The sequence below is a fragment of the Hemicordylus capensis genome, chromosome 4 (genome assembly GCF_027244095.1).
Source record: "Hemicordylus capensis ecotype Gifberg chromosome 4, rHemCap1.1.pri, whole genome shotgun sequence".
Lineage (NCBI taxonomy): Eukaryota > Metazoa > Chordata > Lepidosauria > Squamata > Cordylidae > Hemicordylus > Hemicordylus capensis.
In genome coordinates, this window is record NC_069660.1 from 254,277,740 (window position 1) to 254,294,306 (window position 16,567).

Sequence of the window (16,567 nt, forward strand, 5' to 3'; positions counted from 1 at the left end):
AATAGAGTGAGTTATTTCAATCTCCAACCGTGTGATTTTTCCTGGTGCAAGGACAGACCATAAATTTCCTCCCTGTGTCTCCTTAAGATTGTGAGCACTGAGGAACAGGGACCTGTTTTGTAGTCTGTTTAAAGCCCTACACACAGATAGCAATAATAAATAAATAAGTGGATAGATAAATACATAGTGCTGCAAGGCAACAGATATTTTCTGACTAATTCGAACAGAATGACAAATCTATATACTATTTCCAAGAGTGCTGAAATTTGGGACTCTTACGTACAAAGATGAACAGTGCCTACGGGCAAGTGGAAGTCCCTTGTAGACTTGGGATGACCCACAGATATGCCAGTGTCCAAAAAAATCTGAAGAGAATACCCCAAAGGGGGCCAAAATACCCTCAAAGTGCCCCCATGTTAGTCAATGGGACAGAATATTTGTGAGCTCAGATGATTGACAGACAACAAGCAGGTCAGCAGAGGTAGTGGAACTCTGTGGTAAGGGAGGGCGGGCCGGAATAAAGAGTGGGAAATTTATGCACTTGAAGAAAACTGCCTCAATTCATTCATAAGCCCTTCTGCTTCTGAGGGGGAAAGGTGTGTAAAACCTTTTTTCTCATAGAGTTGCCATGCCCCCCAGAATTTTGGGTTTCATCCAGGTTTTAAGCATCTCACCCAGATTGCTTAGGCCACCCAGATTCGCCTGGATTTCAGCTTTCATTTAAAAAGAAAAAGCTAAGCTCTAGCCCTTGTAGAAGCTAGGTTATGGAGCAAGACGTGCAGTCACTATTCTGCAAAAAAAATATTTTCAAGCCAATTTACATAATATGCAAATTAGGCACCCAGATTTGGAAAGCCAGAATATGGCAACCCTATTTTCTCACCAGTCATTTCACACCCTTATGCTTCTGAGAGAGAGAAGGGGGTTGAAAAGGAGTAGAGACTGAGCATCAGTGCCCCCCCCCCAAAAAAACCAGAGCAGGAAACGTGTCTAAAACTCTTTTGTTTTCTCAGTAGCCATTTTATAGCTTTATGTTTGAGGGGGAGAGGGCTTTGAAAAAGGAGCTGGAAATAAGCACCAGTCCTGTCCCCTCACAAAAATACTCAGAAGACAAAAAATAAAAGTTGCATTTGAAGTAAGACCCTAGTTAGAAAAGGCATTCCTGTCTTTATTGTTAACTTTTGTTTTTTCATTATACCACAGGCTCAGACAACATTTGCACATCAGGAATATAATGCAACATATACAGCAAATCTATTATTGTAACATATTATTGTCTTCAACATTATGATCAGGTTGTGCACTCACTCTAGAGGCAGCAAGGAAATTCCTACGTTTTAAACAGTAAATAATATGCCACAACTATTTTTTTAAGATCCTAAGTCCCTAAAAGACAGGGTAGCATTTATATGAAGGATCTGCTCTACCTGTCTCTACCCTATGACCCCTGATATGACTCTACAGGTATTTCCTGTGCTGAGTCAGAATCCCTTCCTTTCCTCTTAGAGAGCAGATGGAAACACCTCTCTCTCTCCCTACCTATTCATTATATAGTTCTATAGATTAGGGTTAGGTCTTTTCTGCTAAGCACTGGTGGTCAAGGCCTCTGTGCACTTGAGGTAGGATGCCACATGCTGTCCTCCTTCCACACACCTTCCCCCTTTTCTATCCCCCCTTTTAAAAGCAGGGACAGGAGGACAGCACCTTGTTGCCTCTCTGGTGCTCCAATAATCTGCTGCCTGAGGCTGCTACCTCACGTCATGGAAAGCCTATTCCAGAGGCCAGGGATTGAACCTGGAACTAAGCAGATGCTCTTTTACTGAGCTATGGTCCCATCTCCAAGTCTTGGTTTATTCCAAGCGAGGAGGTTAAAATAAACCACAATCAATCAGTTTGGATATCATGATTGATCTTGGCTTATTCCTAACTTCAGTCAGAAGTACAATTCTTCCAACTCACATGCAGGCCAAGGTCACTGGGAGCACATGCATCCAATGCTAGGAGATGCCATGTATAGAACTGACACTGAACTGTGGTTTTGTGTGATTTCTGAACCCAACCTGACAGTCTCTAGCTCCAAGGGCAATAATTTAATCCATAGTAGGGAACTCAAGTACAAACCCAGTTAAGGCAGCTAGGACAAACACACAGAGACACCCAGAAAGACAGAGACAGACAAGGGGTACAGACAGAGAAAGAGATGGAGCACGGGACACATACATTTCAGAGGAGTGCTTTTTCAGGGAACTGAGTGCAATGCTGCTCCTTCACCTGCCACCACTGAAAGCCCTGCTGCTACTGAGACATATGTTTTGCACGGTATTAAAATATCTTAAACAAACAAACAAACAAACAAACAAATAAAATAAAACTGTACCACTGCTGAGAGAAACCAGGCCCAAGGAAAGCTAGAGGAGACAAAAGCCCCGAACTAGTCCAGCTACTAGGGATGTGCACAGAAGTGGTGGGGGCCAGTTCAATGGCTGGCAGGTGCAGCTTCAAGAGTGGGGGAGGATGCACTGACCCACCTCACCCCACCATGTTCCCCCCACCAGCACTCAGTTTCTGAAACATCCATCGGGGTGGCAGCATACCTCCCTGCAGCCCCCTTTGATATGTTTTCCGGAAGTAGCGGATGTTTTAGAAGGCAAGTTTCAAATAAAGTTGTAAGAACAAAATACATGCATTTTGCCATAGTTGCCTATTTTTGTCTCTGGTATGGATGAATAGGTTTTTTTACTTGTTAGGTGCAGCTATTATGATCCATGGCTGACATCTTGACTAGTGAAGTACATATGGAAGGAGGTTGCACTGGTGCAAAGCTATTGTGCTAGCCACTTGCGCAAAGTCGGGAGCTTGCATTCCATACTAGTATTGTGCTACTGAAAGCATGCTTGTGCAACAGTTGTGCAAATGGCAGCACATGTAATTTGTTTTAAAGGGATGTTTTGAGGGAAGAGCACTATAGTGCAATTCTGTAAATTCCCATTTTTGTTAGAACTACACAATCTTCTTGTGCTAACCCAACTTTGCTCATTACACAAGCACTTTGTTAGGATGTCAGCCAATAAAAACAAAATGTTGATTCTATAAGAATATACAGAACAATATTTGTCCAGCCCGGAGCAATTTTAGATGTATACATAAGCACATACTAATAGCCTTTGACTTCAGATCTAATTTACTATATGTTGATTTGGGATAGCAACAAAAGCACCTTCATGTGGGTGAGGAATGTTGCCGATACAATTCTGGCCTTAGACATACTTACGGAATCTCTCTTGAAGTCAGAAGGTCTCATATAGAAAATAATGTTAGAAAACACATAGCAAGAGGCAGCCTGACCCAAGTGACTTAAAAACAAAATCAATACCCTAAAGTAAGAGTCATTATTTAAGTTGTTAATTATGCATGAAATGATGCTAGAACAACAATATAGAAAAGAGATATTTACTTCAAGGACAGCACTATAAATAATGCAGGTATAAAGTGATCTCAGGCACAGCAGTGGATAAAAGATATTCTACAATATCATATTTTGAAGGAAAATATATTTCTTAATTCCCCTTTTAAAATTAAACCAAAAAACATTTTTCAGTGTTTTAGCTTTCTGCTACAAAGGTAACTATTTAAACCAAGGTGATGGCTCCTCATTTAAATTTTTTACCAAAATCTAATACTTCATATTATTTAATGGAACCAAACTAGATGTTTTAGATGTTAAGACTGATATATAATCATCATTATACTATATGTACCTTGAAATTACTATTCACTATATGTTATGATGCTTGGCTAACAGAAACATTTCAGACTTATTCATTCATTCATTCATTCATTCGATTTCTATACTGCCCTTCCAAAAATGGTTCAGGGCAGTTTACACATAGAAATAATAAATAAATAAGATGGATCCCTGTCCCCAGAGGGCTCACAATATAAAAAGAAACATAAGATAGACACCAGCAACAGCCACTGGAGGTACTGTGCTGGGGGTGGATAGGGCCAGTCACTCTCCCCCTGCTAAATAAAGAGAATCACCAAATTAAAAGGTGCCTCTTTACTAAGTTAGCAGGGGTCGGTGTTATGGTGGTTAATAGGGGTTATAGTCACTCTGAGCTTTTGAAAAAGAGAGAGTAAGAATGGCTTAAACACACAAATCAGTAACCCACAGTTACCTTCCAAATACTGGCTGACATCCTGATTGAATTACTCTATGGAAGTTCCATTGAAATAGAGTAGTTCACAGGGATTCTCAATGTTGAAGTCCGATAACATCTGGGGACCCAACTCCCATAATCCCCAACCAAAGGCCACTGGGCCCGGGGATTAAGTCCAATAACATCTGGGGACCCAATGCTGAGAATCCAAAGTTTAGAGTAATATGCTGAGTAGTACTACTAAGTAACTTAAACTGGAATTAAGCCAATATGCACAATCAGATATGCAGGAACAATGTTCCTGTTGTGCATTGTCACTGCAAATTTGCTTTTTCACACATGCTTTTGCAACTCTATACTAAAACTTAACTGGTAATTTCTGCATGACTGTACTTTTTAATTCTACAAATTGATTGTTTCAAGTGAGAGAAATAGAGGGTTATTTTAATAATGCTCTGCATAAGCACTGAATGGGAAGTTGTTACTTTGTTGGTCCCAGAGAATGAGAACTAAAAAAATATGTACAGTGGTCAACTGTAACCCAAAGGGGTTACAATTTGGGAAGGATGTACAGTGCTGGGGAGGGTGTGCTGCACACAGTGGGCTGTCATAGCCAGGAAGAGAGCATAGAAAGGGGAAGAGAGCCTAGTTCGTCCTGGGCAGTAATGTGTGCATGTACAAAGATGATGGCATTCAGGGCATGTGCTAAGATTTTATGTGAGCAACAGAATGTAAAAAATTTTTTAGCAGAATATAAAAAGTCTTAGCACTTGGGGATGGATTGTCCAAATCACATCAAATCATACATTTTAGCCATGCAATTAGGTGTAATTTGGACATTCCACCCTCCACAACTATGAGGGGAAAGAGCTCTGGGTGGATGGGGAGAAGCAATGTGCATTCACCTGCTCCTCATTGCACATTGGGCAACGAGTTAGGTGATGATCGTCTAGATCAACCTAATAAAATGTGCTAAGGGACTTTGTGCTGATGAAACCTGTGGTCCTAGTAGCTGAGCTGATGTGATCTCTTTTAGAATGCTCACAAACATTTTAAGTCTAACAAAATGGGCAGCACAGAATCTTCATGGGCAGTCTCCTTTGAGGGAAGAGAGCAATAACCTGCGCTGGAATGAAAATCTCACACTGAGTCTAGGGAGAGGAACAATTGTGTTGGTAAGGGAGTCAGGCTGAGTAAGAAGAAGCACCAAAAAAGCAGAGAAGCTAAGGAACAAGGAACTCAAAGGCAGGATGGCAGAAACCTGTGGAAAGAGTAGGCAGAAGAAGCAGGGGCTCGAGGAGGGGATCTGCAGTTGAGGAAAAGAGGGAGCAAATGGGTGTGGGTGTGTGCGCGCATGCACACACACACACACGCTCACTCACTCGTCACTCCCAGCCTGAAGAGCAGTTGGGATGTGCATGGAACCGGTTTGGAGGCCCTTTGTGGTCCTTTATATAAAGAGCATATAGAGGAAAATGTATCAGTGACAAGCTAAAAAGTCTTGAGAGAGAGAGAGAAAAGGAGCAAAATACTACCTGGGTTTTGCTTGCTTCAGCCATTCTAACTTTCACCACCCCAAGCAGGCTCTTCCCTATCTCCCACTTCCTGCCAACAATATGCCACTCCTGCTCTTTAGGGATGTGCACAGAACCGCGGCAGGGTAGTTCAAAGGAGGCGGGGATCTCCCTTTAAGAACAGGGGGAAGGTGCACTTACCCCTCCCGCTGCTTTCCCCCCATCAGAATAAGTTTTTTTTTAAGCCCATGGGGCGGCAGCGTACCTCCCTGCCGCCCCATTGCCCTCGTCTTCTGGATATAACCGGAAGTCACCAACATTGAAGACAATGAGGGACCAGGGCCAACTGGACACAATCATAAGCCTGACCCCGACCCCTGCCAAGTTATCTTTGTAGCACTTAGCTACAGATGTGAGATATGCAGAGCTGCTTCTGGAGTTGTTCTTTCTTGGAATTAATTGCCTGTGTTAATCATTTCAATAAGACTATGTCTTCCTGCAGCTCTTAATTTCCCCCGTGCACTTAGCAGCATGCATCACTGATAAGAAAAATAGGTCCATGGCCAATACAAATAGCTCCAATTTGAACACCACCCCAAGATCTTCAGATGATTTTTTTCTAAACAGAAAGATACATCCATGTATACCAGTTGCACATATTTTTGAAAAAAATAATACCAAAAGAGCATTGGAAGGAGATTAGCCCTAAGGGCAAACTACAAACAATAGCTGCTTATGAAATGTGCATTCAATCACTATCTAGGACCTACTGCCATAGAATCTTCTAGCTCCATTCTTTGCTTTCTTCCTTTGCTTTCTACCAGGTTGGGTAGAAATAAGATGCTGAACAAGTGTTTTCAACTCCTACTACTCCAGTTGTTATGGCTGTTGACCTAAGATAACATACTACTGTTTAGAAGCACTTACGAGTCACTGGAATGTAAGGTGGGAAAGCTCTACTTCAGATTCCCTACTCAAAGAGCATTACTGTGTAAGAATAATAGCACTTACACATAGCACTTACATTTATATACCGCTCTATAGCCAGAGCTCTCTAAGCGGTTTACAATGATTTAGCATATTGCCCCTAACATTCTGGGTACTCATTTTACCGACCTCGGAAGGATGGAAGGCTGAGTCAACCTTGAGCCCCTGGTCAGGATCGAACTTGTAACCTTCTGGTTACAGGGCAGCAGTTTTACCACTGTGCCACCAGGGGCTCATAAGTTACATAATAATAAGTTACATATCTTATAGGTCATCATGTATAACAATCACAAATATAGTTATTATGAACTACCTAGTCAATACTAGGGCTGTAGGCACCATTAGTGAGTATTTCTATAGAGTTCATGGTACTTACTATTTTCGGCATATATCTTTCACTCTCCATGGTACAGCAAAACTGACCAAGACAATGCACTTGAGCCTGAGGGGGAATTTGGATGCAATTCTTCACTCATTCAACCAACTGCAAAACTCCTTTAATGCTGATGGAGAAAGAGTGTACCCATTCATCCCAATCCAGATAAAAGTGGGCAGTAAATCTATGCACACTTACCTGGGAGCAAGTCACATTGAACTCAATGGAACTTACTTCTGAGTACATGCATAGGATTGTGCTGCATATAATGCGGCTTAAAGTAAAAAGTTAAAGTTCTGCCGCTGAGTTGGTGTTGACTCCTGGTGACCACAGAGCCCTGTGGTTTTCTTTGGTAGAATACAGGAGGGGTTTATCATTGCCATCTCCTGAACAGTATGAGATGATGCCTTTCAGCATCTTCCTGTATCACTGCTGCCCGATATACACACGTGGACAAATTTGGTGGTACCCTTACAGCTCATTGAAAAGTGTTTGATGCCTCCTGAAAAGTGATTAAATTAAAAGCAATTGTCCCATGTATACCTGCATGCCTTTTATATGTCATCGAGTAAAGCAAAGTGAGTGTGAAAAGAGATAAAATATTGCTTATTCTACAAATATATTCTAAAGTGGCCTGGACACATTTGTTGGTACCCCTAGAAAAGATCATAAATAATTGGATTAGAGTGATTTTTCAAATTAGCTGTTTTCTTTAATTAGTATCACACATGTCTCCAATCGTGTAATCAGTCATTCAGCCTATTTAAGTGGAGAAAAGTAGTCACTCTGTTGTTTGGTATCATTGTGTGTCCCACAATGAACATGGACCAGAGAAAGCAAAGGAGAGAGTTGTCTGAGGAGATGAGAAAGAAAATTATAGACAAGTGTGTTAAAGGCAAAGGCTATAAGACCATCTCCAAGCAGTTTGATGTTCCTGTGACAACAGTTGCAAATATTATTAAGACGTTCAAGGTCCACGGGACTGTAGCCAACTTCCCTGGATGCGGCTGCAAGAGGGAAATCGATCCCAGAATGGGCAGAAGGATAGTGAGAATGGTAGACAAAAAGCCAAGGACAACTTCCAAAGAGATACAAGCTGAACTCCAAGGTCAAGGTCCATCAGTGTCTGACTGCACCATCAGTCGCTTTTTGAGTGACAGTGGGTTCAATGGAAGAAGACCCAGGAGGACTCCACTGTTGAAAGAAAAACATAAAAAAGCCAGACTGGAATTTGCTAAAATGCATATTGACAAGCCACAGTGCTTCTGGGAGAATGTCCTTTGGACAGATGAGACAAAACTGGAGCTTTTTGGCAAGTCACATCAGCTCTATGTCCACAGATGAAAAAATGGAGCTTTCAAAGAAAAGAACACCATACCTACTGTGAAACATGGAGGAGGCTCGGTTATGTTTCGGGGCTGCTTTGCTGTGTCTGGCACGGGGTGCCTTGAGTCTGTGCTGGGAACAATGAAATCTGAAGACTATCAAGACATTCTGGAGCGAAATGTACTGCCCAGTGTCAGAAAGCTCTGTCTCAGTCGCAGGTCATGGATCCTCCAACAGGATAATGACCCAAAACACACAGCTAAAAGCACCCAAGAATGACTAAGAACAAAACATTGGACTATTCTGAAGTGGCCTTCTATGAGCCCTGATTTGAATCCTATCGAACATCTATGGAAAGAACTGAAACAAGCAGTCTAGAGAAGGCACCCTTCAAACCTGACACAGCTGGAGCAGTTTGCTCAGGAAGAGTGGGCCAAACTACCTGTTGACAGGTGCAGAAGTCTCATTGGGAGCTACAGGAATCGCTTGTTTGTGGTGATTGCCTCTAAAGGTTGTGCAACAGAATATTAGATTAAGGGTCCCATCATTTTTGTCCATGCCATTTTCATTTGTGTTATTATTTGAAATATTCTGTTGCATCAAAACTCTAAAGCAAAGTCTGGTTTTTGTTAAATGTGGAATAAACAATGATGGGTGCCAATTACTTTTGTCAGTTTCAAGTTATTTCAGAGACAATTGTGGGTTCTTCTTTTTTCATGGAGGGGTACCAACACATTTGTCCACCTGTGTAGGTGTTTCCCATAGTCTGGGAAATATACCAGCAGGGATTCGAACCAGCAACCTCTACATCTGTTGAAATCATCAGAGAGATTTAAGTTACCATATTTACCTGAATCCAAGACTAGTTTTTTTCCAGGTTCTTTGATGTTAGAAATTGAGGGGTCATCTTAAATTCAGAGTCCTCTTCCCTTGGGGTAAATACAGGTATAACCTGTATTTCACCTCTATCTTTTAAAGGGTTCATCTTGAATTCAGTCATCTTCTATTTGGGTAAATACATTCATTGTGATTTCAGTGGGACTTGCATAGGACAAACAATCTGGATTGGGGTCTTTGTCTTTACGGTTCTGAGATATAGTTAGTTTTGTTAACCAACCTACACTCCCTCTCTTACCAGAAAATACTCACTAGGCTTTCTGACTTACTCTTAGTTTTCAGTATTTGAAAAGGCTGGAATCCTATGCAGTTGCTTTTTTGGTGGGTTTTTTTTAGAATCAAGCCCCAGCAGCGGAAGTGAGATTTACTTCCAGAAAACATGCATAGGATTGGGCTGTAAGGCCCTGCCAACTTGGCAGGCAGGGTAGGAAATGTTGAGGAAGGTGGGCAATTTCTCTGTTCTATCTCTCCTTCCTCCAGCAACACCATCCTACATCAATCCAATTCCTTTCACCCTCACTCTCTGCCCGTGCCAGTATTAGAATGTTCCAAGCCTTGAACAGCCAGGATTATTGCTCCTCTAAGGTAGGCCAAGCACCTCTGTGCATAGTCCTCTCCCCATCTGTTTTACCTTAGAACCAGAAATGTGGCTTTTCTGGGGAAACTTCTGTAATTTTTCTCATTTGCATAAAATTTGCACTTTTCTTGGAAAAACCTCACTATGCAGATATTCCTGATGCCTGAAATAGATTGTGATCCATTTGACATGTTGTTAGATCTCTACCAGTACTTTCATAAATATTCTACCATATTAATTTCCCATGCTGTATCTCATTTCCCCCCCATAAAGCCAAGTAGCTGATGTTACTTTTGGCGGTTGTGCAAACGTCTGAGGGGCAAATGGACTACACTGTGAACAGTCCAACTGATGGTGGTTGTTTTTTTGGCTACAGCTGTAGGGACATCTCAATGGCGACATCCACCCTGATTCAAGATGGTGGACACAAGAATGTCTGAGGCACAAGTGGGAGAACTTGTGAACTGCCTAACCAATTTGAACCAAATTTGCTATAGCTGTAAGGATGACTCAAGGGCATAGTTTGTAATGATGTCACCCTCCCTGATTCAAGATGGCAGACACATGAACATTTGAGGTGCATGTGGGAACCTATTTGGACCAAATTTGGTACAGTTTTAGGGACACCTCAACCACAGAGTTTGTGATGATGTCATCCACCCCAGTTCAAGATGGCAGATGCTTTAACATTTGAGGTACAAGTGTCTAACTTGTGAACTGCCTAATCAATTTGGACCAAATTTAGTCCGGTTGTAGGTATAGTGAAAGGAAAGTAGGCAGATTAGTTATTACTAGAACATTTATTTGCATATTTATTTGTATATTTATATTTATTTATTTGTATATTTGTATATTTTTGCCCTTCAAAAATGGCTCAGGGCGGTTTACAGCATGATAAAAACAAAACAATTAAAATCAAACTATTAAAACACAATAAAACAAATTAAACAGCTAAAAACCCTGGAAATCAGGGCAACAATTTAAAACAGTTTAAAATAGTCAATCATTTAAAACCCTGGAAGGCCAGGCCAAACAGATAGGTTTTAAGGGCTCTCCTGAAGGAAAGCAATGATCTCAAATTACGAATTTCTGCCTGGAGTGCATTCCACAGCCCAGAAACAGCTACAGAGAAGGCCCGCCTCTGCGTTGCCACCAGACGAACTGGTGGTAACTGGGGACGGACCTCCTCAGATGACCTTAATGTGTGGTGGGGATCATGTAGAAGAAGGCATTCTCTTAGATAACTCGGACCTAAGCCATTCAGGGTTTTAAAGGTAATAACCAGCACTTTGTATTTTGCCCAGAAGCATATCGGCAGCCAGTGTAACGGTTTCAAAACAGGCATAATATGGTTTCTCCAGGTTGCCCCAGAGACCAATTTGGCTGCCGCATTCTGAACTAACTGAAGTTTCCGGACTACGTACAAAGGCAGCCCCACGTAAAGTGCATTGCAGTAGTCAAGCCTGGAGGTTACCAGCTGATGCACCACTGTTTTGAGGTCATCCTCTTCAAGGAACGGGCGCAGCTGTCGAATCAGCTGAATCTGATAGAAAGCACTCCTGGCCATGGCCTCCACCTGACTTACCAGGGTGAGGCCTGGGTCCAATTTGTATTGTTTGCCCTGCCAGCAACGCTACCCACCTTAATCCTTCCTTCATATTCTAATTTTCCAGCTTGAATTTAACTTTCCCATAATTATGCTTCATTTTTCCCTATCTAACGGCATGAAAAAGCCCATCCATGTCAAGGTCAGTGTCTGGAGATTTAGAACGAATATTATCTCCACAGAGTCTTTTCTACCATCCTTGACTGAAGTTATTTTTGCTCTGCTCATACAGATTGCTGTATCCATTACAAAATTCATTATTTCAGCAATACTTAAGCTGTGGTCTGTGGCTCATAATGCACTTTCAGGTGGTCTGCAAGAACACAAGAAAAACAAGAGGGGGTAATGCTCATAGCTGTTCCTAGCACAAATAGTGCTGAATTCCAAATTAAACTCCATGCAATGATGCCTCAACATTTTTTTTTAAATTGAAAAAGAGCAAACATTTAAACCTGCAGTGCCTGCACCAGGAGAAACTGAGAATCTCTTGCCTAGCAATTATTTTGTTCACACCTGCATATTTTCATCTGTTTTCCTTCCTATACCTTTCCTGCAGCACACTTACTGACATTCTTTGCCAGAATAGTTTACACAGTCACTAGGCTCGTAATTGCTCTGGATCCATTGAAAAGAAACACAACCACACTAGGGTACAGAATGAAGATAGGTATATAGATCTCTTGTAAAGAGATACATTGTTTACTCAGAAATAAGTAAATGTGTAAATGTTTACTCAGAAATAAGTTTCATTTCATTCATTGGAATTAATGTCCAACTCAATACACATATGACTGCAGCCTCATTCTTCTACATCGTTCAGGATTAAGGAGAATAACTGAGAAGAAGAAGAAAACAGCAGAGGTGTAAAGACATAATTAACCTAATTTGGAGAAACAGACCTACTAAAGGCTCAGCAGACTGCACATGCTGTGCCAGAGCTTGTTTGCATGTAAGAAGTAAACAATGCCACAGAGAGAGAGGGAGACAGATTACAATGCAGACTGGCAACCTACTCCTACTTGTGTTAAGCGTTACACACAATTGCCAGAGACTGTACCTTTTGCATTTCATGATTATTTGGCTGCGGCTCAACTGTTTACATTTCTCCTTGCTATATTCGAGCGTGTGCCCGTGCCAATGGGGGATAACATTTCATGCATCTAATGAAATTTCTTGCATCTAGTCCACTCTCTCTCTCTCTCTCTCTATATATATATAGTGGGCTCTATATAACTTGGAACACACTTTGAACAGAAGAAAATGCACAACATCAGCCACTTTCCCTAAATTTCCTAGACTCTGTGCAGGAACACTCGTTTCCCGACGTCTCAGAGACAGAGAGCAGGGAGGGAGGAAGCTTAGAACACGTGGTTTTTATCCCGAAATCAGCGTTCGCTGTTTACCTTGTATTGGCGGAAGCCGGCCAGCTGTATAGCAGTCACATATTGGCTCTGCCACATGGCGGGCGCTGTGTCCATACACAAGTTCAGTTCAGTATTTCTCTCGGCCCGGGTGCTGCTTTTCGGCGCCCGCAATGCTTACACTTCAAGCGAAGAGGGAGGAGGCCAAGCGTAGACCGGAGGCGGGCGAAGCGTTGTTGCTCACTGGCTGAGTGTCAGTCTCAGTGTAACTCGCCCTGAGCTTTGGTGTTTGCCAGCCTGCGAAGCAGCGACAAGCAGATAGGCGTTTTCCCCGGAAGGCGCTGATTCAATAGGGAAGACTCAGACATTAGCTCTCTTGTTGCAATCAAGAGATAGAGAGATCCATTCGATCTAGAAATCGTATACGCCTTCTGTTCTTACTATACCCTTCCCGTTATCTTCTACAGTCAAAAACGTTGTAATTTGTTAGGGGACCTCTTCAGTTTAGGGACTCTGGAATCCGGCATACACTGCAGTGTTACTTCGTTTTGACGTTCTTCTCACTCTAGAATCTATACAGCCCGGGAGGGGTGTGTTCGCTCCTCACCTTTCTTCACTTTCTTGCTAAAATAAAAAATTGCAGAACACACTGATGGATGGATTTAAGCTTAATTAGAAAGCTATTGCATTATGCAGATAATGTAAAATTATGGCCATATTGCAAGATATGCTTGAGTTTACCACCTACATATGTTTAAAAATGTGTTTTGCAATCTTTACATATTAGAAAACTTGAGGTCTAAGAGCATTTTGGTGAGCAGGCAGTTGTATATTAACTCAGTTGTTCAAGAATTAATAGATGGATGTCAGAAATCCATTTTTAATCAAAAATATTGCTATTAGTTAACCACTTGGCCTCACATATGCAGAAAACTGTATATGTCATCCCAAGCTATAGACTTCTACTGTGTCCCAAGGCCTTTATTTCCCTTTTTGCACACAGACATACAGAGCTGATTTCAAGCTTTGATTGTTGCTGGGGTCAGCTGGAAGCATTCTCCTCAGGTGGCAGGCACCTCTGAGGCACTGAACCTGGATGGCAGCATTTTCCACAGATGACAGTCCTTTTACAGTTGCTGGACTCTGGTGGGGGTCTTCTCAAGTGAGTATCCGCATAGCAGCTGGGTCTTTTCAGTTAGGCTCAGAACACTAACTACTGTACATGCAGAATCTCCCCCCCCTTAACTTTTAGGCACAATTCTCTCAGCTTCCCATTAGATCCTCTTTGGATTTGTGATCTCTCCAGTTAATTGTTTTCAACAGTAATTTCCCACTCTCTCCAGGTAGCCGTGCCCTCTCTAACCCCCATTGCAAGTAAAACTACGAATTAACCCACCTTTTATTCTCGTTAACTGTTAGGTGGTCATTCCTCACACTTCATCTTGACCATCTTTTTGAATGCCATGTGACTACAGCCACATCTATCTATCTATATTCTCTCTATATATATTTCTCTTAGGCGTATCCATCGCTAATCCCACGTATGGCAGCTGCCAACAGGGGAAGAGAAAAGCAGCACCACTGGAGGCAAGGCGAGAAACAAAACGGCAGTGGGGGACAAAATGGCATGGGTGTGGGGAGAAAATGGTGGTGAGGGTGGGTGGGGGGGAGAAAATGGCAGTGGAGGGGGCTGGTGGGGGAGAAAATGGCAGTGGAGGGGGCTGGTGGGGGAGAAAATGGCAGTGGAGGGGGCTGGTGGGGGAGAAAATGGCAGTGGTGGGGGAGAAAATGGCAACAGCAGTGGCGGGCAGGGCAAGAAAGCAGTGGTGGGTAGGAGGGTGGATGGGGGAAGAAAGCGGGGGGTGGGTGGGTGGAGAAAACAGCAGCGGGCGGGAGGGCTGGGAAAGAAATTCACAGCAGTGGTAGGTGGGGGAAATTAGAGGTGAGGATGCTCTACACCTGGCCCAGCTAGTTCTAATATATTGTTGTAAACTACCTTTGGGGACGGAAAGAAGAGGTATATAAATACAAATACAATGGATATTTATATATTGGTTTTCAACAGCAATTCCCAAAGCGTTTTACATAGATGTAAACAAATAAACAAAATGGCTCCCTGATCCCAAAGGACTCAAAATCTAAAAAAGAAACATAAGATATACACAAGCAACAGCCACTGGAGGGATGCTGTGCTGGAGGATGGATAGGGCCAGTTACTCTTCCCCTGCTAAATAACGGCGACTTTTAAAAGGTGCATCTTTGCTCAGTTAGCAGGGGATAAATACTTTGATAAATAAATAATGTAATTAATTTTTTCTATGTAAACTGATTTGAGAAATATTTGTTGAAAAGTGATGTAGAAATAACAGCATAATAATAAATTGGGTGTAAGCTGAATACAGTGGGACTTACTTCTGAGCAAATAAGCAGTAATTTTTAAAAAAACCGGTATATAAATATTAGTTTTATTCATATAAATACTGGATTGTTGTGCTGCACATCTAGTTTCAGGCAGGTTAATATGAATGGAAGGGCATTGAGCTGCTAAAATTATTAAAATTATTGTTAAAATTATTAAATGATTTTCCTGTTTTTAGATATCCAGTTAGTGGCAGAAGAAAGACATAACAGACTTAAGGGTTTAAAACGTCTAACTGTAGTTATAAGCAATTATTCCAAACCACTTCACATTTCCTAAGAAATTCCTGTCTTAGGAAATGCGCACAAATCGAATGAAATATTCACATTATATCTGTAAAATAGGATAAGTTAATTATCCAGTGTGTCAATTGTTTTAAAGTTTTACTGTTTTAATTTTGATTTAGTACTGTGCTTCTGTTTGTTTTAAGCTACTTTGGAGGCCTTTTTAGTAGAAATGTAGCTTAGGAACATAGGAAGCTGCCATATACTGAGTCAGACCATAGGTCCATCTCGCTCAGTATAGGTCTACACAGACTGGCAGTGGCTTCTCCAAGGTAGCAGGCAGGAATCTCTCTCACCCCTATCTTGGAGATGCCAGGAAAGGAACTTGGAGCCTAGATGCTGTTCCCAGAGCGGCTCCATCCCCTAAGGGGAATATCTTACAGCGCTCACACTTCTAGTCTCCTTTTCGTATGCAACCAGGGCGGATCCTGTTTAGCTTAAGGGGACAAGTCATGCTTGCTACCACAAGACCAGCTCTCTTCCTAATGAACAGAATGAATGAATTCTATAATTAAATGAATAGAAAACTTAAAATAAATAGAAACATACAAAGATACTGCTTTAGAAACATCACGATCATCTGTCACCCAAAACTTGTGCAAGACAGAAATCGAAAAGGAGACAACGAGAAAACTCGAGTATTACTATAGCACATACAAATACTACTGATGTCTCGTCTGTGAGGACACACTTAAGAGTTGCTGGATTGATTGATTGATTGATTAAGTGCTGTCAAGTCGGTGTCCACTCTTCGGGACCACATAGATAGATTATCTCCAGGATGATCTGTCTTCAACTTGGCACTTAAGAGTTACTATTGTGTTAACTGAATGACTAGCAACAAAAATTTCCTTTGTTCGGTTTAAGCTCAATCTATGCAGTTCTTACAGAGCGCATGCGCAAAATGTTTTCGGTATTGCGGACGAAACGAAGCGGCTGGAAGCACAAAAGCCCCCATGTGGTGAAAAAGAGAGGAGCCGCAAGAAAAGACACGAATCACCCACTTTTGCGTCTTACGTCACACACATTCCGCCATGTCGCCCAATCAAGAGCTCAGCCG

General features: G+C 41.8%; 1 protein-coding gene across 3 annotated transcripts in view; it reads right to left on the bottom strand.

Moving 5' to 3' along the window:
* Nucleotides 1-13,056, bottom strand: part of LOC128325234 (ethanolaminephosphotransferase 1-like) — a 77,701-nt gene extending 64,645 nt beyond the window's left edge. For all 3 annotated transcript variants that reach the window (XM_053250810.1, XM_053250811.1, XM_053250809.1), the window contains exon 1: nucleotides 12,847-13,056. In XM_053250810.1, coding sequence (XP_053106785.1) covers nucleotides 12,847-12,921 — 75 coding nt within the window. In that variant the 5' untranslated portion in view covers nucleotides 12,922-13,056. The remainder of the gene's footprint in view (nucleotides 1-12,846) is intronic.
* Nucleotides 13,057-16,567: the final 3,511 nt, after the last annotated feature.